Genomic DNA, 24,324 nt, shown 5'->3' with positions numbered 1-24,324 from the left:
AAGGCCATGCAAAACACAACAGAGCACTGATCTGGAAGTCATCGCTTATTTAACCATTTCCCAACTCTGCCGTTCAGTTATACAAACAAATAAGCAATCATAAGCCATAAGATTATAAACACTTTTACGGACACAGGGATCCTTGTCCTCCCGTGACTCTAGAACACTCTGTACTTCTCATCAGGACTTTGCCCAGATTTTGGACATGGCATGCTATTCAGAAGTCCTGCTCTGTCATGCAGAGTGTTTAAAAAGCATGTAATTCCAAGTTAATATCAGAGAAAACGAACACAGGCGTGTGCTGCGTCATGCCTGGGCGTACTGTGAGGACCGCATCATTAGGCAACCTCACTTCCGTGTGATACCTTCATGACACTAATCTCAAAGGTACAGCCTGTTCCATTACCATGAGATCGGGCACAGGTTACCACGCCCAAGCTACAAACTTGATGGCAGGCTACCACACTGCAGACTAGCCCCAGAGGAAGCACAAAGATCATAGATATATATACCTAAAATTAGGTGCTATAAAAATATGATAGAAAAGGTAAGAACAATCCACTTCAAAGGGGCAGCTTGCTGTGGATGAAGCTTGGAGGGCTAGAGACGGCTCTGAGGAAGTCAGCAACGAACAATAAATGGATGTGGCGGCCTAGCATGCGGTTGCACCTCTAGTGGAATCTATACACGCTACACACTTAGGCTGCACTAGAGCTATTTCAACAGGGTGATTTTACCATATGAACCACGTTTTGGGCTCTGATACTGTGATACCACATCACAGGCCGGAAGAATTTCTGACGTCATTGTCATCTTATTGGGCCAATGTTCACTGTGTGGGCTATCCTCATGCCATGTTTGGCTTTTGTTCCTGGTTCTTCATGAAGGTTCTTAGGAGAAATGGCTTTTATTTTGTTTTCTGTGTATACCCAGCATCAGTGGTGGTGGAGGTGGTGGCGGTGGTGGCTCTACAATCACTGCTATATTGGGGGTTTTGGCTTTGATTTGCAGTCTGGCACCGTGGCGTTTTAGCCATTACACAGAGATCAACATATGACCAGAAATAATTGTGACCTTTTCTCTCTTGACAGGGTCTTGGGACCCTCAGCACACTATGGGACTTAGTTTGCACCTGCTCTCACTATTCTCTCTTACTATTTGGTGAAATAGGCCTGACAACACCAGGGAGACAAGAGCAACCCTTTAGGTATCTCAGGCATGACGCCCGTCCCATGGTGCACCACACCTGTGCCACGTTGCATTCCACCAGCCCTGCGGAAGCATCCCATCCGCCCGATGGTGCTGTCCTCCCTCACAAGACACCGGCAGTGAGAGCAGGGCTGTGTGCCTTGAAGAAACTCGTCTGCCTTGAAGAAATTCTTCTGTCGGAGTTTCCTTCTGGGTTCTCTAAAATTCTGGGACTAACTTGCCAGGCCCATTCAAAACAAGAATATATATCTTGATGAGTTTGCAAACAGGCTCTTAATTTGGTCTAGCACCAGCTAGAATGAATTCAAGCTGACTGGTACTAGTGATATATGACATATAACTTACACATTACAGGAATTATATGAACCAACACACTCACCCTGCCAGTGCCTAAAAATCCAAGAGGCCCATAACCACATGCAGGCAGAGGCTGGGCCGTCCCCAGATGGTTATGGAGTTACCACAGTGACCAACTACTTGACACACGGAACAACTCTGCTGTAGTATAAGCTACCATCTCTCAGTGCCAACAGTTTGCTTACTTTGTTTTAACTATTTTAATTTTTTTTAAAAAAATCAAAATTTCTTTTTAGGATTAATATATTTCAGTCAAAGTGATGGATATATAAAATTGTTCTCTTCTGGGGTCTGATGGGGTCACTACTTCCTTTAGAAGCCCCAGGTTTGACTTTGACAGAGGGTTTTGGAAATGGCTGCCTAAGACATATTATTTCTATAAGTGAGCTGACCACTGGTATTGAACCCCACATTCAACAGCAGAACACAGACGCAGAAAACTAAATGGAAGCCGAGCACTCTTGCTCTGTGCCTTACTTTTCTCTCATCTGTTGGGTACTGGGTGGCATACCACAGGCTCCGCCTCCTCTCTGCCGTGTTCTGAGTAGAGCTGCAGTCCAGGGCGCCCTCGTCTTCCTTTGCCATCTCATCCTGCACCTGAAAGACAGAATCATGGGAACAGCTCTGCTTCCCAAGGCAGATCCACACACCGCGGCTCTTTGCCTCATGTGTTCAGAGTGAGCGTATGACATAGATGGGATTTTGATCAACACTCTCCTACAAGTGATGACAAAACACTGTCATGTCTTTCATAGGGCCATCACTATGGATTGTTGTCTGGTTCTGCTAAAGCTTCACATGTTACAGACGTGAAATACCCATGACTCTCCATGTGTATTCTAACCTGCGCCATAAAGAAGCAATGCAGCTGGTTCTTAGGGCAAGCACTTCGAAAAGAGTACACAGTTAATGGTGTAAGCCACTCACAGGTGAATCTCCCATTAAAATCTTTTTAAACCCAGAATTTTGCTCTCTAGCTCAGATTGGCCTTAAACTTACAATTCCTGTGACTCAGGCTACAGATGCTAGGATCACAGACATGTGTCACATGTCCAGTCCTTTATTTAGTAAAGATTGATTCATCTGGAGCACTCACAGAGTAATGGGAACAGAAGGATTGAGCAGACTAGGGAGTCTTTCAAGCAAAGGTGTTCCTGTAAAGAGGGAATTGCTGTGTAACTCATATTGGAGTAGAAGGTTTGGATCTGAGCTCACTGCCCAATCGTGGGGTTCAATGTGCAGCAGAGCACCCAAGGAAAGCATCTTACCTTCCAGAGGCCAGAGCCAGCCACATACACATAGCTCCAACTTGTGGTGAGACAACCTAGTCATTTTTCACTTCACAAAGATCATAAGTGATAACGCATCCAGTAAGAATGGTACTTAGACTTACAATACCTGCAGCTAGAGGTGAACATTCATGCGACTGTACTGTTGATCACTTTCAACACTCACTGTGCTATAAGAAATGATACAACATTATAATGCAGTCTTTGCAATATATGACTTCTGCAACTTCAGGCTCTGTGGTCTGAGTAGTCCATGTTAGGCTGTGATGGACAGCAGGCCAGGTGCATTATTAATGCATTTGTGACCAGAGTATTTTCAAGTTAGGATGACTTCACTGGGAAGCAACCCCATTGTGCGATGGGGAGCATCATTCGGATATTTACCTCCTGATACGCTCTCCTCCTCCTCCTCTTCCTGCCCACCCCTTTCTTACAGGTTTGGTAGACTTTCACCTCAGAGCTCACATATGATGGCTGGCATTCTTCACCAAATGTGCCAGAGCGTTCTGAAACTGCTATTTTTGTCTCTTGTTTTCTCACATGGCCTCAACAAGAAGCTTTTCTGCCTCATCCCACTTAAATGGCAGATTGTGATGCTTGACACTTGTTCTAAGGGCTGTGTTCCACTTGCCCCACAGACATTGGTTTGAACACTATTGTTGCCTGCAGAGCCTACAGCTCAGACCATTGCCTTCACAGCTTTCTCTGTCTCCCCAGCTCCAGAGATGGTCCATGATATTAACACCAGAGAATCACACAAACCTGTCACTAAGCTACTGTATTACCTGGATAGCTACATGAAATGCAATGGGAAGAGATAAACACACTGGGAAATCTTAATAACTTGAAGATCTTAATTCCTGTAATGTACATGACGTTATTCAAAGATAGTTTCCTCCCTTCACACATTTTAAGTTTTGTGTGAAAATTCTATTGATGATATATATATATATATACATATATGTCATAGATATAACACATATGTATACACATGATCATGTGTTTATGGAGGAGGCTAACAATACAATCTTAAAGACTTTTATTAGAATAATCAATTTAAAAAAAGAATGGGATAAAGTTGTAACTCAAGATGATTCCTTTTTTTTTTTTGACCTCTCAAAAACTATCCATTGCTTTGTTTTCATTATTTGGGCCCCAACATGAAGACATCCATGCAAATGGAACTAACAAGGATGAGACCTGAGAACCTGGTCTTAACTACTGCAGGTGGCAATTCTGCCAGGGATAGAAGGAGGCATGTGCCTCATCCAGTTTCCTTGACACCGTTTAATTTGGATTGCAGTTACTTTGGGGGGAGCTGTATTTTGGTTTGCTTCTTTGTTTATCTTGTAGAACACCAAGTTTCAGTGGCTGTGTCTTGTCTACTGTTATGTCATATTGGTCTATAAGTTAGCCCAATACACATCTGACCCTCACGATGTGTCTCCTGAAACCGGTAACCCTAGTAATCCTAGCACATTCAATGAGAGTAAGAGCAGGAAAGAGAAAAATGAAAACTGCTCCCAGGCCCAAGGCTAGCAGCAATTTAGATGCAGCTGCATCTCCGTCTGGGTTTGTCATACCTGTGCAGTGCCCGCTGCAGGTAGAAAGGAGAAAGGCGCCTTTTTCAAGCACCAATTCCCTGCCTGCCTTAAAACAGATGTCACATCAAGGAGACAGCAAAGGACCGCGGACAGAGAAGAAAGGGGAAACCACATATGTATTGATCTTCCTGTCCCAAGTGTCAAGCTCTTGTTAGTATACCTATAGGGAAAAAGCTAGTGTTCCATGCTGCTTGAGGGGAAAGTCCTAATCTCCATGCCTCACAATGGAAGTCATGGGTACCAGTGAAAGTTGAACTTCTATGATGGCTTCAATCCTCAGAGGCCAGAGGTGTCAGAGAACATTGGAATACAGGGTTGTATGGTCTCTAAGACTAACTGTGCTGTCAAATTTAGGCATGAACTCAATCTGTACCATCCAGTAAGCATGTGACGTCAGAACGCTTATTTCTCTTAGTTCCCTTCACCTATGAGACAAGCACAATACACATGCTTTAGCTATTTAAGGGTGGAAAGAAGGATACACAAAAGCAGCCAGCACACTGCCTCCTGGCTTAGGGAGTGTCAAATAAAAATTAATCTGTCATTATTGTTACCAGCTGCCATTTGTAGCAACACACACACACTGGTGCTTTTGACAGGGAGCTGGCATCTGTGCAGGCTGCATTTGCACTCACTCAATACTTGTAGAATTATATCAACACTAGGAAAACTACGGTGCTGCTGAAATAGCGCTGAGTAGATGCTCGGGAGGGACAACCACATCTCCCAGACATTCCAGGTACAGTGCAGATAAGATTAGGAAATGTTTCCAGGTCCTTACAAGGGGCTCTTGCAGCCAGATGCGGATCAGCGTGGCCAGCGTGTAGTACATCACCAGCAGGAGGATGGGGTTGGCATGGTGATACCAGGACAGCTCTGGGTTCACTATGATCTTCCAGGTGCTGGAGCAGTCCGTTTGGATAACGGATTTGATTCCAAACAACCTGTTCAAAGACAGAGAAGCGTGGATAGCCGCAGTCAACCATGACAGGTTTACACACTTGAGGGTAGATATAAAGCCATGCAATTACATAATATATACAGAGACATCTAATATTCATGCACACTTCAAGGTTGGGTAAGTAGGAGGGAGACAAGGGATCTGAACAACCGTTAGCATATTGCCGGGTTGAGAAGCTGGGCTGGGAAGAAACTCAGAAATGATAAAGTGAGATCAAAGACTCCATCTTGCTGCCTCATTCTATCTTCTTGGAATCCTCAAGACTTCCCAGATCTCCGAAGTGGCATTTTCCTTATGACCTACGACAGTTTTATCTGTATCATAATTTGAACTTTTAATTAGTTACTTTGGTGCTAGTTAAATTTTAAGTTCTTCTGAACATAGAATGTGTCTTGTCATCTTGTTTTCAGGACAGCTTAGTAGGACAGGTTTTACCTGCAAGCATATATAATTGAAGCCAAGTGCACCATGAATCAGGTGATCACAGTTATGGGAGGAGTAAAGACTGAAGGGTGGTAATGTTCCTGCTCATAAAGGAAGCTGGAGAGCTGGCTCAGCAGTTAAGAGCACTGGTTACTCTTCCAGAGGATCTGGGTTCAATTCTTAGCACCCACATGGCCACTCACAATCATTTGTCTGGGGACCCGATGCCCTCTTCTGCCTTCACGGGTGCTGCACCCATGTGGTGCACAAACACACATGCAGGAAAAAACACCCATACACATAAAACAAAACTTTAAAGGGGGAAGGGAGGGAGGGAGAGAGGGAGAAAAGAGTTTTCAGGACTGAACGTACAGTTTCCCCAGACAAGCTTCTGTTGCTTAGAACCCACCCTTGTCACATGTGAGCATGTAAGCAAATCTGACACCGCATTAGCCACAGGATCTCTATGTTGATTCAAAATGCAGATTGCACTAAATCCTGACACAGTTTTTAGAAATTTATATTTTAGCTGCCTCTCAACCCTATCAAAATTATGGAATTATTGAAATTCCAAATGTGTGATAACATGCTAGTGAGGTCAATCAAATGAGCAAATATTTCAATTCACATCAGACTTGGCACGAATAATTTCTCAGCGCCAGTATTATGGGAGCAAATATTGAACTTGGTCAGAGTTCTACAGCTCAGACCTAAAAGCCAAATATTATATAGTAGAATTTCTGTGAAGTTTATTTCTGTCAGGCTTCATTTATGGGCGATTTGAGTTTTTCAAAGCTTGGTAACTAAAGACTTACTTTGAAAGGAAACTTCATGGTGCTTGTTAAAATTTGGAATGGCTTATTTTTAATACTAATTTCTACTATGTAGCCTGAAAGTTCCTGATTACATAATTGGAAAGTGTGCAAAATATGATTTGTTAAGAACTGTCAAAAATGTGACATATTAAGAAAGTCATTTTGGCGTGTCGTTTTCTAATCAATGATGCTAATAAATGGTTAAGTTTTTCCACATGGATGAGCTCCAGCTCTTTCTATTGTTTGTGCTGAGTCTTTTTACGCATTTATTTATTTTATGTGTATGAGGGTTTTGCCTGCACGGTTGTATACATACTATATGGATGTCTGGTACCCAGGGAAGCCAAAAGAGGCATCAGATTCCCTGGATTAAAGTTACAGACAGTTGTGGGGCATCGTATGGGAGTTGGGTATCAAAATAGAGTCCTCTGCAAGAGTAGCTAGTGCTCTTAACCAATGAGCCATCTCTCTAGCCTAATTTTTACAATTTCTAAAAGAAATTACTAACTTCCTTCCTTCTGCTCATCTTCCTCCCCCTTCCTTCCCTTTTCAAATAGGCTTCACTATACAACCTTGGATGACCTGAAACTCCCTATGTAGACTAGCCTTGAAGACAGACATCCGCCTGCCTCTGCCTCCTGTGGGCAACACTATGTCCGGCATATATTCTTTCGCTTGAACCAAGCATGCTCTGTGCAGGTGTAAGATCATCAAATATCACATGTGCTGTGTTTTCTCTATCAATGAAGGGCAGTGTACGTGCACTGCTGAGCTTGCCTTTCAAAGAAAGCCAAAAGGAAATCCAATCCTCTTCAGTTTCACACATGCCAACTGAATTGGCACTTCCTATAATAAATTTGCTTTATTATAGAGGTCTTTATTATAGAGATCTTTTTTCTTAAGCTCAGTAAGAAGTCTTTATTGAAATTAGGTTTGAAATAAAAATATATTGCATCCAGTATTGAAAGATCAGATTGTATTACATCAATATATACAACTAATACATCCTAATTAAGAGAAAATAAAACATATAAGAAGTGGTTGAATACATTTACATGTACAATTAATACATGTCAATCAAAGGCAAAATAAAATGGATAAAACTCAAAAGAGGATGAAGTATTATACTCCATTTAGAACCCTAAAACTTCCTGAAAATGCTTTCATAGCCCTAGATGACAATGCGGACTTCTATATAGAGAACATGGAATGAAAAGCTCATCAGGTAAGCTGGAGAATTTGGGGCTAATCTGAGCAGGAGGCTTCACCTTCCTCCAACTGGAAAAAAAACTCATCATCTTTAGCATAGACCTAGCTAGGCTCCCTCAGACATTCAATAGTAACTCCGCACAGGTGCTCACCAAAAAAAGCCAACTATTTCACTACACAACCAGCTTCTCATCCCTTCCAAACAACACCATGTCTTACTCCAGACTGAATTTGCACATCTCTACATCAACACTGAAGAAACAGACTCGCGGTTTGATCTGTAGCCCACTGGCCTCAACAAACGGGCAAAACTACAGAATAGCTTCTCTAACTATTCTCATCACTATAAACAAAACCTGACAGAAGCAACGTCGGTGGGGGAGGGATTATTGTGGGTTATGCCTCAGACTATGAAGTCTTCACTGTGGGAAAGACTGGCGAGGACATGGGTGGCCACAGCCCCTTGCATCGTGGTGGATCGGGAAACGGCAAGCTCTAGCCAGAGTGGGCCTCAGCTAGAGCCTTCATCTCCAGTGGTCTAAACTCACCATATGGGGCACATGGCCCAAAGGGTCTATAACTTCTTAAATACTGCCACCAGCTGGAAACCACATATCTAAACATATAAGTATGCTAGGGTCGCATCAAACTCAAACTACAAAATATGACAACAGGCTATCCATGAATTATCCATTATTAGAATTTTGTTTTTTTTTTAAACAGGGTAAATAGTGTAAGACCTATTCTCTCTCTCTCTCTCTCTCTCTCTCTCTCTCTCTCTCTCTCTTTCTCTTTCTCTCTCTCTCTCCTTCCCTCCGTCATCTCCCCCCCACACACACAGATTATATACTGTAGCAAACATTTGCATGTCAGATGAGACCTTTGTACTGGAAATTTCACATCCTTTCTAGTGTCAGAATTCCGGAAGTCTGTGCAGAATCTCATCATTAGATAATCTGCTTAGTCTTTCCTTTTCCAGGATTTCTTCTTGGCACTGACAACCAAAGGAAAAATGACTGCATGAGGCGTGCACGCAGAGACTCACTGAGACACCCCAGTGGAAGGTGGTGTGAGGTCCTGCCTGTGTCTGATGACAACAGCTGTCAAGAGTAGGCCATGGGAGAAAGCATGACGTTGGGTCAGTTAGTCCATAAGAGAGGAGACAGGTAGGTTAGAGAAGAGAGAGCATGGGGATCTGGTGCAATTGGAAAGGTTTTGGGGTGGGGATGGGAAGACAGAGATGGTAGCATGTGACCAAAGACTCCCTCTTACTACTAATGTGTAGTAAGAGGGATGGGTGCTGCCAAGCCTGACCCTATCCTCACAGTCTTCTCAGGACTGCCAGTGTCTCCGTAGTAGAGTTCCACCACACCCCAGAAAACTTTCGTTTCTTGTCATAATCTCAATTTCTATTTTTAGTTTCTGGACTCTGTTTTGCTATTCAGTCAAATTCTATTTTCTTGTCATCTTGTCTTCAGGACACACCACATGTAAAGGTTTTGTGTGCAAACATATTTAACTGAATTAAGACACTAAGAATAACTTGTAACGTGGAAGCGGTCATGGTTGTGGGAGGAATAAGGATTAAGGATGGTAATGTTTCTCCTTCTGAAACAGAAAGGAAGGAACTTAGGATTCTCACAGCAGTATTCAGAGAAATGTCACTGCGACATCCATGACTTTCACCATCTTGGTTTGGAAAATTTAAAAAAAGAAAAAAAAAAGCAGAATAAACGTATAACACAAGGATCAAGAAACCCACTGCCATTTACCTCACATGCATCTTGGGTCACATAGAGTAGATATTTATTGTTCTTTGGGCTGAGAACAAGAATCTTGCTCTTCGGCATCTGAGTGAAGCATTAAGTGAATGTATGTAGGTCAGCGCTGCTTAAGAATATCTGAGAGCACAGGTGCTGTGGGCTGGAGGTGGCTTGTTCTAGAAGTTTCGTGCTCTGGGATAGTGATTCTAATAGAGTGATCATGTTCAGAGGATCTCCTTCAGATGGGACTGTGAGACCCTGCATCTCCCACTGTCTTCTTATTTGTTGATGTCACCTCTCCCACCTAGGCTCCTGAATTCTGCCATCAGGTCCTCTAAGACCCAGCCATTGCTGACACCACGCCCTCCAATCTCTAGAACTGGGACCACACATCCTCCTTTTTCTTCATAAAATTAGCATGCTTTGGGTAACGGATAGCTGCTAATTTACCTAGTTTAAGGCACAGAAACAGGGACAGAATCAAATGCCCCAAAGAGGCGAAGTATGAGGCCACCTGGCCGATCCTCTCAAGAGGTATTGTGCTCAGAGCACTGTACGCAAAGCTTATTCACTCTTTGTAATATAGAAGGTGGCAGAGGAGCAAGCGGGCTCTCTCGTCACCTTCTTTGACTCTGCCTTTGTCCCTCGCCCCCACATCCCTGCAGCTGGTCCTCATGCTCTACAGTCCTCGTTCTAGATGTCTCCCCAGGGGAGTTAAGCTGGTCTCTCTCCCTCCAAGGCTCTGTAGCATCTGATAGCATGGAGATGGTGACCTGACAGGATGTTTGTTTCTACTTGCACACGTTGGCAGACTTATGTGGAAGCCACCACCTGTTTTCAGGTTCACTCAGACATCTGCTTGGTCTCCACTGCAGTCCGGTCAACGTGAAAGAAACGCTAGTGTTGCGCCCACCCCCACATTTCAAAAGTAACTGTAACTGTCAAAGATACTATCATACACTCCCGTGTTAAGTGTGTTTACAGACACTGTCCAGAAGTACACATTTATTAATAACCTTGGGCAATTAATACCCAGGATGTTTTCATCCTGCAAATCTGGAACTCTAGCCAATCAACAATTGCCCTTTGTCTCTTTCCCAGTTCTTGGAAGCCACCATTCTACTTTTTGGACTATGTAACTAGATTTGGTCAAGATGGAGCTAATTTGCTTTTGATTCTGTTAAGGTTTCAAACTTGAAGGTGATTCTGTGTGTACCCTTTTGGGGACCCATAGTACAGTCTTCCAAAGTGGCTGTACCATCTTAATTTCCATCAGCAATGCAAACGGTTTCAAAGTCTGCATACCTGAGTGTGAGTGTGTGTGTGTGTGTGTGTGTGTGTGTGTGTGTGTGTGTGTGTGTGTCTGTATGCAGAGCAACCATGCTGATGGTGTGAAGGTAAGACACTATACTTTTAATTTACCTTTTTTTCTTTTCAAGAGTCCAGAGCCCTCTATGACCTAGTCAGTCTCTCATGGGAAGCCACATTCTTTAATTAAGTAAGCATCAGCTCACTAGAATGAGCACGTGTGTAATGGGTTGATAAAAACCTAAGGCAAGTGTTAAATCCTCTAATGATGCCAGCAAGAACACTCTTTCCAACCAGAAAAAAAAATGATTATTTTGGGACAAATAATCCTCACAGGTCTTAATCTCATTTCAGCCTCCTATCTTTTGAAATCAACAGGAAACTGGATGGAGGAAGAGAGGGAGAGAAGCGGTGAAGGAGAGACGGGCGCATCACATCCAGGCTGCAGGGCAGAGAACAAGCTTGGAGGAGAGGAGGAGAGGAGGAGGAGAGGGTGCTCCTTCTAGCTGGTCATGTGCAGAGGATGCCACCTCTTGCACTGTCTGATGTTTACTGTTCTCATCCTAACATCTTTATTTTCAGGGGACCTAAGATAAAGTTCACTCATTCAAATGCCAAAGTCTCTACCAACAGACATTCTTGCTTACCAGTTTTTGAACCTGTAAAATATGAGGCACGACCTGAACTAAGCATACTCAGATACAGGTCTCCAGTCGAGCATGCTTTATGCACGGAGACCACTCACTCAGTCGGAGGTCACTCTGCCTTCTTTGCATCGCAGACAAAGCCCTGGGATCGTCTCCAGCCTTCTCCTTGTTGCTCTAAAACTATAAACCTTTCTTCCGTCCTCCAAATGCTATGCAGTTGGCTTTTCCCTCACCCATTGCATCCATGCTCAAAAGGTATGCAGCCTGTGCATAGCCGCCTTTGTGGAGTATGTCTAGCGCTGTAAAGCTAGAGTGTATAACAGCGGCCACTGGTCACCTTGTGGACCTAAGCATTCATACACAGGGAAGAAGAAAGTTGTAAACAAAGAGCTACTGCCCACGTAAAAGGAACCAAATGTTCATTTTCGTTCATTGCCTGCCCACCTTTCCCTCACCTAATATCAAGTCCAACAGCAGCCACAGGCAGGTTTTATTTTTAAAGGATATGAAGACCCAGGTGGCATATAGATACTTGATAATTTGATTTCAAAGCGTACCTCTTGTATCCAATTGCTGTAACATGAACTTGCAATAAACTTGAAAAAATAAACAAGCTACAGCATAAAATGGAAAGAATAGAAATTCAGATATAGATTAAAATCAAATCCTACCTGTGTTCTCAACCGTGTAATCAGGAATATGGCCTTTTGTCATATGCAGCCTCAACTTTCTCATCCGGCAAATGAGAATAGCAGCTAATACTGAAGCTACTGTGGGAACTGACATGGTCACAATATGCTTATGAAAGTCTCCGGTAGAACTCTTTTATTTTTTATTATCTTTATTCGTCTATTTATTTTATATCCTGGCCTCAGCACCCTTCATCGTCCCCCTTCCCAAGTCCCTCTCCTCCAAACCTCCTTCCCATCCCCCAATCCCTTCCTCTCCATCCAGGAAAGGGCAGGTCTCCTATGAGTATCAATAAAACATATCAATGTGATATCAATTTGATAAGAATGAGCATCACTAAAGCATATCAAGTTGCAGTAAGACTAAGCGCCTCCCCATGTGTTAAGGCTGGGGAAAGCGACCCAGCATGAGGAGCAGAGGAGGAGTAGGGCGCCAAAAGTCAGTATAAGAGTCAGAGATAGGGGCTGGAGAGATGGCTCAGAGGTTAAGAGCATTGCCTGCTCTTCCAAAGGTCCTGAGTTCAAATCCCAGCAACCACATGGTGGCTCACAACCATCTGTAATGAGGTCTGGTGCCCTCTTCTGGAGTGCAGGCATTCATGCAGACAGAATATTGTATACATAATAAAATAAATAAATATTAAACAAAAAGAGTCAGAAATAGCCCTGTTCCCATTGTTAGGAGTCCCACAAGAGAAGCTACACTAATGTCACATATGTACAGAAGGCCTAGGTCAGTCTCATTCAGGCTCCCTGGTTGGCAGTTCAGTCCCTACAAGCCCCCAAGAGCCCAAGTTAGTTGGTTTTGTGAGCCTTCCTGTGGTGGCCTTGACCTCTCTGACTCCTACACTTATTCCTTCTCCTCCTCCACAGGATTCCTGAATCTGCCTAATGCTTGCCTGCTGGTCTCTGCAACATCCATGAGGTACTGGGTGACACCTTAACAAGGGTCTTGGGGGCTGTATCGTGGAAAAGTATTTTGTGTTGCAAACAAGATGGTTAATAAGTTTTTTTTTAACACAATGGACATTAGTTTCTCTCTTGAATTAATCTCTCTCATTCATGAATGCTTCAAACTAGTGTGGTGTATCTTTTGTGTGGATAGCAATGGACTCAGATAACATTTGGATATGTTGTTTATAAAGAATAAATAGGGGACTTTTAATGGCACATTCACAACAGAGCAAAATATTTATGTGTGATTTCTCTCATAAGCAGAATATTCTTTCTGTCGCCATAAGGTGAAACAATTGTGAAATTCTACCTGGTTGAATAGCTTTCTGGGTGGATTCTGTAGTGGAATTTGGTCCTTTCTCATTAGTGAACTGCACAAGTCACAATTTGGTGAGCTTAATATTGATGTTCCCCGTCTAAACATGACTTGTAATATCTGTCCTCTCTTATATGTCCACATCCTGCTGGCTGAAACAGGAAACCAATGCTTAATAACCAAGATGATGTATCTTGGGAGCGCACACGGCAGAGAATCTCAGGGGAAGCCCCTCTTCTCTGCTAGCTCTCTTCTCGTGCCATGAGGAAATCATAAAGGGAGGGACCGTATACGCAAGAGTGGTAGTGTGAGCTTGTGTCTGGGAAAGTAGAAGTGCCACAGTTGTCTAGTTAGGCTTACTCTGCTGGGATGAAACACTGTGACCACAAGTAAGTAAGAGAGGAAAGGGTTTCTTTGGTGTCCACTTTCACACACAGTTCATCATAAAGGAAGTCAGGACAGGAACTCAAACAAGGCAGGAACCTGGAGGCAAGAGCTGATGCAGAGGCCATGAAGGGGTACTGCTTACTGGATTGCTCCCCATGGCTTGCCCAGCCTGCTTTCTTATAGAACTCAGGATCACTAACCCAGGGATGGCATCACCTATAATGAAAGGGTTGGGGCCTCCTCCTTCAATCATTAATTAAGAAAAGGCTTTGCGGGTTTGTCTACAGACAGAGCATAGGGTGGCGTTTTCTTAGTTGAGATGTTCTCCTGTCAAATGACTTTAGTTTGTGTCAACAGTTCACACTGAGAAGAGACTAACAACAAGCTCTAGAGTTTGTTTCCAGAACTTTCTCAGAGGCTTGTTTTTTCAAATCAAGCTTGTCATTGTGTACTGATATATTTGTAAAATAAAACTAAATAGTCCGTAGAGAAACCACTCCATATTAGGACATCACACTGATACCGTAGATCCCAGACTGTCATGTAATCTTTACACAGTTCCCCTGTTGAAAAACTGCTTTGAGCACATGGGTCAGTGTTCTTCTACCACTTTAAACAGCAGTGACGTAGAGAACCCACAAGTCCCAGTCAGGTGGGGTTTGGAAGTCTCTTATTAATGCCTTATTCTCCATTCTCCACCTGCAGCTGCATCATTCCAAGTGATCAGCTAAGATTCCCATTACAGTCAAGGCTTTAAAAATGACCATGACCAGAATAAGTAATGATGACCATTAAGATTCATTTTTTCAGTAAGGATGTTTACTATTGATTTTGAGAAACACTAAATCCACTCCCCATTTGTGCATCATCTAAGAGTGTGGCCGGCAAGCTAGTTCTAGATGCTCTCCTTTGGAAACTCTGGTCCACCAAGGCCCTCACTGTTTTTTTCTACTTTTGGTTTGAATGAGGATGCCCCATAGGCTCATTGTTTGAATACTTGATGCCTCGGTCGGTGGAACTGTTTAGGAAGAATTAGGAGGCATCGTGGGAGGAGGCGTGTCAGTGAGAGCAGGCTTGAGGTTTCAAAGTTCAAGCTATTCCTAATGTAGTCTCTGCAAGCTATTCTCTTCCTGGTGGTTGTATGAGCTCTTAGTTACTGTCCAGCACCATGCCTGTGGTCCTGCTGCCATGCTCCCCATCATGATGGTCATGGACTCCCTCCCTGACATTGTAAGCTGCAGATAAACTATTTCTTCTATCCTTTGCTTTAGTCGTTCATAGCCATAGAAAAGCAATTAAGATACCCTTATCCTGCGTCCCTGAGAAGCGTGGGAAAACCAGGGGCTGCTCGTCTAACAAAATCAGGTCTCACGAAAAAGATGGAGAGACTCTGAAAGCAATTTCTGGGTCTCTTCCTGTTTCCTGTAGATGTAATGGGCATCATAAGCTAGGATGGCTAAGCTGTCCTTGCTTGTCTACCTTCTGGTTTCTAGAAGAAGTTATTGTATAAGCCAAGAGACAGCCAGCAACTGTAAGCCTGATAAATTTGGATCAAATTCATATTCACAAATTGAACTTGGGAAATAATATAGACATCTAAATCCAGATAAATTAGTAGTCTAAAAAGTCTTTTGAAATTTAGGTATCTTAAAAAATCTGGGAGCGTTTTTAGATGTGAAAACGACATTTCTAAAAATACAGAGTTTATATCTTAATATCAGAATAATTTAAAGATGGCATAACTTTTTAGGATCCCCAAAACAGTTAGGGTATTTTATGAGCTCACAGTCATTATCAGAAACATTCATTCAATGACAGAGTTCCACGCAGAAATGGGTTTTATAAGAATTCATACCACCACTCTGAAACTTTGAATTCTTTCTTAAAAAAGACTCATTGTTTTATTTTTTAAATTACGTGTGTGTGTTTCTATGTAAGTATGTGCATTACAATGTCCCCTGAGCCCTGTGGCAAGAAGAGACCATTGGTTCCTCTGCATCTGGAGTTACAGGTGGTTGTGAGCCTCCAGACACGGATGCTGTAAGAGCGATGCATGCTCCTTCCTAGTCACAGAACCATCTGCAGTCCCTGAAACTTTGCTTTCAATACAAATGATCCTGATAACTTATATCTTAGCATCTCTCTGTTTGTCTTTCTCTGTCTGTCTGTCTGTCTGTCTCTCCCTCCCTCTCTCTCTCTCTCTCTCTCTCTCTCTCTCTCTCTGTGTGTGTGTGTGTGTGTGTGTGTGTGTGTGTGTGTGTGTGTGTGTGAGAGAGAGAGAGAGAGAGAGAGAGAGAGAGAGAGAGAGAGAGATTACTTAATTGTTTTGAGCTTTCAGATTACCTGGCTTTGAAAAGCCATATGAATGGGCTTGAATCATTTCACATTTGGAGATTTCTAGCAAAACCACTGCAGTAAAGAGTTTTATTCCCTTCATAACTGCTGTGACTCCTTAAACTGTCTACTCAAAAATGAGAGATTTGAATTCTCGCACACTGTTATCGGTGTGGAATCGCCATCTGCTACTTAGTAATGTGGAACAGACAGTACAGAATGGCGTACTATTCTGGAGAAACTTGAGAAGGTCATCCTTTTCCTTTGAGCCAGGTTCAGTCGTTTTACATGCATCACTGAAGTTGTAGTAACCCAATATTGAAAGCAGGCTGTGGGGAGAGATAGAGGAAAGGGAGAAACATTTAAGTGCAACGAATGCGAATTATGTGGGTGGACAAGAATCTGCCCAAGAAGACTTGCCGAATATGTCAGTGACTGAACCGAAAAGACAAGTAAAAGGATTTAAAATTTGACATAGATGTGACAATAGGTACACTGTGTGTCAGAAGATGCATGCATAGTTGCACACTGACAGACTAGACTGAAACTATCTCTTGTCACATTGATTCTGCTGGCAGCATTAAGGGAAAGAAATTCAGGAACACAGCTACCTCTTTCCATTACTCCCTCCCTCTCTTCCTTCTTCCTGGACATCACCCCGAGTTTGGGAGGTTGGCATATCATGCTCATTGACATTTATTTTACTTTTATGTTATGCTTATTTTAAGGAATTGTTACATATGGAGTTATTGTGCATTCATAGATAATGCATACAAATTCTGCATGTATTTAACCATATATGTATATATGTGTGTGTGTATATATATATATATATATATATATATATATATGATTACATTTGAATGTATTCTTTTGCCACTAATATGCATACAAAGTATCTTGATGTTAGGTTTTTGTTGCTAGGATAAATACCATGCCCAAAAGCAACTTGAGAAAGAAAAGGATTATTATTTTTATAGTTCCAGGTAACAGTCCCTCACTGAGTAAAGTCAGGGCAGGAACTAAAGAAACCGGAATCAGGAGCTGAAGCAGAGGCCATGAAGAGTGCTGCTTGCTCAGTCCAATCTCACATAGCATCCAGGACCACCTTCCCAGGATCCACTCTCCCCAGTAGGCTGGACCCTCCTCTATCAATTAGAAATCAAGAAATGCCCCAAGACTTGCCTACAATCTGATGAAGACATTTGTTTATTTTGCAATTGAATTTCCTCTTCCCTTTTGATTCTAGCTTGTGTCCAGTTGGAAAAAAAAACAATCAGGATCAAAGGATATTCAACAAAGAAAAATAGGTTAAAACCATGAGACAGCAGTATACATAGCAGAGTGGCTAACATGGAAGAAGGTAAGGACAAATTCTAGAGGGCTTGGAGGAGCTAAGTTACTCATCTGTGTTGATGACAACAGGATACAACACGGTGTCCATTTCTACTGTTCTAACAACAACTACAAAACCTTGACTGGTTGACTGGAGAGTTCACAAATGGGAGGTGCAGCCTCATTGCCTACAATTCCATAGACACTGATTCTGTGTTTGTTAAGAGTCTGGTTTTTGCTTTCAAGCCAGCAAAATTTTGCTGTGCCCTCTCATGGCAAGTGAGAAGAAAGGATTTTTAATATCTGTTTTATAAGATCATCAATCCCATCACAGACACTGTAATCCCAACGTAATCGTATCGACAGGCTGCACATCTTAACGCTGTCCCATTGACTTACACCCAGCTTTTCTTTAAGACAGGAACTGGCTTCAATCTCACCAAGCAAGCTAGGCAGGGCAGTGAGCGACAGGAAGCCACCAGTTTCCATTTCCTCAGTGTGGGATAGGAAGGATGTGCTACCAGGTTTGGCTTTCTTTGTTAAATGTGGGTTCTGGGAATCAAACCCAGGTCCTTGTAGTCACAAGGCAGGAACTTTATTGACTTTACTGATTAATCTCCCTAGATCCTTCATATAACACTTTTAACTAAGTGCAAATTCTATTCAGACTTATTTACTGTTTACTTAATGCTCTTTATTCAGACCAGATCCATATGCCAAGACACTACATTGCTGAATCACCATGCAGAACATTTATTTATTCAATCATTTACTTATGTCATTACACAAGGATATGTATTGTACAGCTTGGTCATATGTGGCTATGCATGTGTGTGAGTGTGCACATGTTGTATATACAGGCGTCTGTGGATATATCCATATGTATGTATAGGTACAACTGTCCACATGAATGTGAAGACCAGAGGTCTACATTGAATGTCTTTCCCATCACTCTCTACATTACTATTGTTATTATTTTGAGACAAGTTTTTCACTGGAAACAGGCTCATCAATTCATCTAAGTTGGGTGGCCAAGAACTTCAGAGATGTGCTTGTCCTTGTCCCTCCCTGCCCCCAGTGTTGGGGTGTAACATGAGGGGGCCTGTTTGTTGGGGGTTTTTCTGTCCTGCCTGCCCCCCCAGAGAAAAATCACACAAAGGACTCCGTAAGTTATAAAGCTGATTGGCCCTTTAGGTCAGACTTCTTATTAGCTAACTCTTACATCTTGATTAACCCATTTTTCTGATCTATGTTAGCCATGTGGCTCAGTACCTTTTTCAGTGGGGCAGCTCACATCCTGCTGCTTCGGTGATCTGGGCAGGAGTGCGGGAATCAGCTTCCTCCTCCCTAGAATTCCTCCTGCTCTCCTTGCATCATTTCCACTTCCTGTCTGGGTTTCCCACCTACACCTTCTGCCTGGCCAATCAGCGTTTATTTAAAACATGATTGACAGAATACAGACAATTCTCCCGCACCATTGGGGTTATAGACATGTGCCACCACACATGGCCTTTAAGTGGGTGCTGGAAATCTGAACTCAGGTCTCCATATTGGCACAGGAGGCACCTTACTGACAGAGCAATCTCCCGGCCTCTATAGTTTGGGTTTTAATTCAATACTACATTATGATATTTACTTTGTTACTTCAAGTTTTCCAGAGACCATTATTAGGATCCGTTTCCATTTGTTAGCGTATTCCTTTGGTAAATGCCCCTATTTTTCTGCTTCCTAATAAAGGGGGAGTTAGCTTCTTCTAGACAGTAAGAAAAACAGTGAAAAATGTAAGTTACACATTGCAGTAACAGTAGGTTAGAAGGAAGATTAAGGATTAAAACAACATGGTAATGTCCACAGTGCTGAGAAGGATGCACGAGGGCTTGTAACTAACATGAGATAACCCACCTAAAGAGAGAAGATGAACAAGGCTCTGGTCCTGCCGCCCCGACAAAGCCCTCTCGAAATCCAAAACAAGACACTAATGGCCTTCCATATATTTTACTTCTACTGCAGCTAATTATGACTGTCTAAATTTCAAGAGCAATTGGCTTCTAACAAAGCCTCCGCCCATTTTAAGAAAAATACTTCAGACCATCCTGTAGACAAGGAATTGAGTAACAACACCTTGGAATGCTTCTTGGTCGTCTGGAGAAACAAAGAGCGTAAGGTAATTAACTGTACCTGAGACACTTCGGGGTCAGCAGCAGCAACACTAGGGGCTGACTAGAGGCTAGCAGACGGTTAAGGCCAACAAGTTAACAAGTCCAGAGTCAGATATGGATAAAGGGAACTTCAACCATGCCTGATTAGGTGGACAATATGAAAAACCAACATGATCTTCTCTCTGGTTGAACCTGGAGGTCATGTATTAAGTGGGGTGGGGTGGAGGTTCTAATTACCTAGATAATGACATTATTATAGTCTTTGGCCATAAACGATTAAAATGTCCCTGGATAAACAAGCCTTGGCAACCCACTCAAGCCCCCTCTCATTCAGGCTGAGAGCTTAATTTTCCTATTTATTAAATCTCAATATCCTGGTCTATCTTCTCTTTCCCTATTCTTTCCCTTTTCTGTAATGCTCTCAGTAAGGTTAGCTTTCTGCTCACCCACTCTTACAAGTGTCCTTGGCGGCCTTGTAAAAGAGATTCTTGAGGCCCTCTTAGCCCCTCTGCCATGGGAGTACACTGCAAAAAGTCAAGCGCCTGTGACCTCAGACGCTTCACCTGACCCTATTCCAAGCCTGCAGTCCCTTCAACTTTGACTTCTGCAGTCTCAGGTCCTGAGACGAGCTTGTGAAGAAGCCATGTAGTCTTGCATTCACGTTATAGGGCATCTCAGATGGACTAAAAGGCTTTCCTTGCTCCTAGGCGACACAAATGAATCCTGCGTGTTGGCAAGAAGGTAGAAAACAGAATGAGAAACAGACATTCCAGATTTAGAATATTGAGCAAGCAGCCACTCAGGTGTTTGTCATCAGATACAAAATAGATGTCGCTACAGAGCCAGAGAAACCTTCCAGATAGCTGTTCTCCATGTTTCTAGCAGTCTTTATGCCTTTGTTTCATTAAAATATGAACCTAGTGTTACGCTGGCAATATGCCTGGGGCTAAACTTAGCTACACAGTGAAACTCCTAACCCAGTTGTTCCAGGGATCATTTACATTATAGCAGTTTTCACTGAAGCTCAATTCTGATCAGCGAGTCTTCCAAAAATGCTCCCCTCCAGAGAGCCAATAGGGGTCTTTGTGTTCGTTTCCACTGTAAAAATCATCTGTGTCCTCTGGCAGTGCAGGACTAGAAGCTCACACAAATGGACCCCATCTGTCAGGGTCATTTCCATTTCTCCCAGCTAGAATCCAAAAGTGAATTTCTGGTTTAATGCACGGTCTATGGTGACTTTCCCACTGAGGTACTGCGTTCACCAATCCCCACAGTGCAGAGGAGTCCCTCTCAGTTGGTTCGTGGTCTCTGGGCTCACTCCCCTCGGCGTCCTGGCTCGGCTCCTTTCCTTCTGGTTATTGCTGGGATGCATAGTGCTGAATCTCAGCAGCTGATAGTAAAGCCATTCCCCAGCAGGCAAACAATGCCTCGCCGTGCTTACTGGATGACTGACTTTAAAGCTTAGGGATCTACTTCAAATCGTGTATATGAGCTGAGAAGAACACAAGCTGTCACTTATCAGTACCTTGCCTTTCCAACATCTCCCCGACACCCCCTCCCTACTTTTCATGCCAAGAAACAATTTACTGAAGATCAGAAATCAATGGGAACTAGAAAACAGTTCATTTGAAAACGTGGTTCACCTGTTGTTAATCTCCATACGTTGCTGGTAATTTCTAGGTTATATGATGTCATGTATAGAGATGTAATACCACAGGACCTGACATAGAATACGTGCTCCAAATATTCTGGCTGCTGCCGGCCTAAGTATTATTGCTGTGAAGTATGGCATAAGCTTTGCTTATGCTGGCACTAGTAAACAAGACTCTATATGGGTTCCGTTTAAGATGATTCTGAACTGTGCACCCCTACAGAGGGATTATATATCTCTTCATATATGTTTTCATATATGTCTCCTCATAATGTCCATACAGAGAAGCTGAGATGTGGCACCCAGGGGGAAGATTGGGATAGTGTGTAGAAGAATTACGAGCACTGTTAACTATGCCTTACTGTTAATATCAGGGTGTTCGCCAAATATATTTCTTTCATCTACAATCAAAGAAAGGACAAAGAACCACTGGGAGCACTCACAGCTGTGGACAGATTTCAGCCAAGCCTATGGTCTTCTGCTCTTGTCTAAGAGTACTGTCTGTCCATCAGAATATCCATGTCCACTTTTTACATTAGACCCAGCAATACTCTTGGGCATATACCTAAAGGATGCTCAGTCTTACTACAAGGATATTTGTTCAACTATGTTCATAATAGCATTATTTGAAATAGCTAGAACCTGGAAACAACCTAGATGCCCCTCAACTGAAGAATGGATAAAGAAAGTGTGGTACATTTACACAATGGATTATTACTGAACGGGGAAAAATAAAACAAACCCAATGACATCTTGAAATTTGCATGCAAATGGATGGAACTAGAGAAAACCATCCTGAGTGAGGTAATCCAGACCCAGAAAAACAAACATGGTCTGTACTCATTCATAGGTGGATATTAGACGTAAAGCATAGGATAACCAGCCTATAGTTAATGACCCCAGAGAAGCTAGGTAACATGGAGAACCCTAAGAGTAAACATACATGGATCCGTCTCGAAAGGGGACATAGACATGCTCTCCTGAGAAACTTGGGAGTGTGGGGGTGGGAGGGGAAGGGAGGGTAGAAGGAGAGGAGGAGGGAAGAAAAGGAGAAGGGAGGAGAACTTGAAGGAAAGGAATAGTCGAGATGGGGGAAGGACAGAGAGGGAGAGCAAGGAAAGACATATCTTGATTGAGGGAGCCATTATGGGGCTAGCAAGAAACCTGGCACTAGGGGAATTCCCAGGAATTCACAAGGATGACCCCAGCTAAGACCCTAAGCAATAGTGGAGAGGGTGCCTAAATGGAGAGACAGGGAACCTGAGAACTGGTACCACAGCAAGATCTGACCCCTATGACAGTTATCCAAGTCTAGAGCAGGGATGGGCTTGGGATTCAGTGGCGAAGAATGACATTGTAATTATGACTGAGATCAAAGATCCCCTTTCCGGAAAACAGGAACTGTTCAGACGTTCACAGAGAGCAATGTTTCTGTTTCGAACCGTCTTACAAAATTTCCTCCATGTTAGGCAAATGGCTCAGTTAGAACCAGATTGAAAACACTTTTAAGGAATCTTACTTAAAAAAAAAATCTCAAGTTCCATGGCATTCCATCTATCTGAGTACAATTCTGCCTTTCCCATTTGAGCTTTTGGTACTTTGGCCTCCCAGTCCTCCCTTGCATTGCATCATACAGAAAACACAGCCAAGACCGAGCCTTCCCTTTTCATTAGTTTCTTACTTAGACTTTAAACATGTTTCCATGTGTGTAAGAAAATGTTAATCTGACAGATTTCACACTGCACTGTTTTTGCAAGCTTGGAAAAACGTTACCCCGAGTCCCCTGGGATCTGCATCATTCCTTTGAAGTGTTTAAAGGCACAGGCACGTCTTCACTGTGCTCCGATTTCCTGCAACTGAGTGTTAGGCTACATTTGTGGAACACTGCTTTATAAGAGCATTCTGTCCAAGGGCCAACTTTGTACCCGGCAGAAATGCTCCATACTCAGGGCTGTGATTACTGCGAACACACTGAGGCCATTGGGAAATGTTTTCTGAGCAGCTTTACAGGCATTACCTCTCTGATGTCACACCTAGGACTCACGGGAGTGTTTACACTTGCTGAGCGGATTTTAAATCTAGGGCTTCTTCCCGTCTCCTGGATGCATCTCACCATGGGGAAAATGTGAGAAGCCAGTGAGAAGCAGGATGTTGTGAACCCTGTGAATATTCCATGCCCCATGCTATTTCTTGAGATAGTAAAGTCTTGTGTCTTCTAGGGGATACCAGACAAAGAGGTGTAGTGCATAGGCCTTTCTGTTACAGATAAAATTTCTCTTAACTGGCTGCAATGTCAGTATGAGCTGACGTCCCTCATTTTCGAGTTCTTGAGTGTTGATGATCAGTCATGTGCACACTGGAAGAAAAGATCTACAGCAAGCATGTGGTGTGCTTCTCCGTCATGAGCTGTATGAGTGCCTCATGACAACCCGGCAAAGGATCCGTGTTACTGCCACAACACATGCTGCTTTGAAGCTCAGTGACCAGAAAGGTCGCTAGTGGTGTGTCAGGTCTCCTGGCTTCAAGTCAGGACCCCACACAGAGTGTCACCAGCAACTCCACACCAACACATTTGAAAATATACACAAAGGGAAATTCCTTGAAAGACACAAACAACTGAAACTCAAAAAGTCTTATAGCCACAACGGAAATTGAATTTTGGGGGGGCTAGAAAAAAATTCCAACAAAGAATACTTCAAATCTAAATCCAAATACTTTCCATTGTCAATCAGATCAAACTTGGTGGGTTTTTATTTTTATTTTTCTGTAACAGTGATGCTAATCATCAAAGAAGAGAAAATAATTCCCAAGTCATTTCAAAGGTCAGTGTTCTCAATTCACTTTATGGGGCTACCATTATTTGGATATCCGAACTAGAAAAGGGGAAGCCAATAATGGAAATTGATAGAGCAAT

The 24,324-nt window shown here is 42.8% G+C and overlaps 1 protein-coding gene across 7 annotated transcripts in view; it reads right to left on the bottom strand.

The window, feature by feature from the left end:
- The window catches only part of Piezo2 (piezo type mechanosensitive ion channel component 2), a 373,285-nt gene that overhangs the window by 106,773 nt on the left and 242,188 nt on the right, over positions 1-24,324 (bottom strand). For all 7 annotated transcript variants that reach the window (XM_087896005.1, XM_087895998.1, XM_087896002.1 and 4 more), the window contains 2 exons: positions 5,241-5,403; positions 2,044-2,163 (listed from right to left, as the gene is read on the bottom strand). In XM_087896005.1, coding sequence (XP_087752131.1) covers positions 2,044-2,163; positions 5,241-5,403 — 283 coding nt within the window. The remainder of the gene's footprint in view (positions 1-2,043; positions 2,164-5,240; positions 5,404-24,324) is intronic.

The sequence above is a fragment of the Myodes glareolus genome, chromosome 13 (genome assembly GCF_982192425.1).
Source record: "Myodes glareolus chromosome 13, mMyoGla1.1, whole genome shotgun sequence".
Classification (NCBI taxonomy): domain Eukaryota; kingdom Metazoa; phylum Chordata; class Mammalia; order Rodentia; family Cricetidae; genus Myodes; species Myodes glareolus.
The sequence above is the reverse complement of the archived record's forward strand: the minus strand, read 5'-3'. Positions and strand labels throughout refer to the sequence as shown.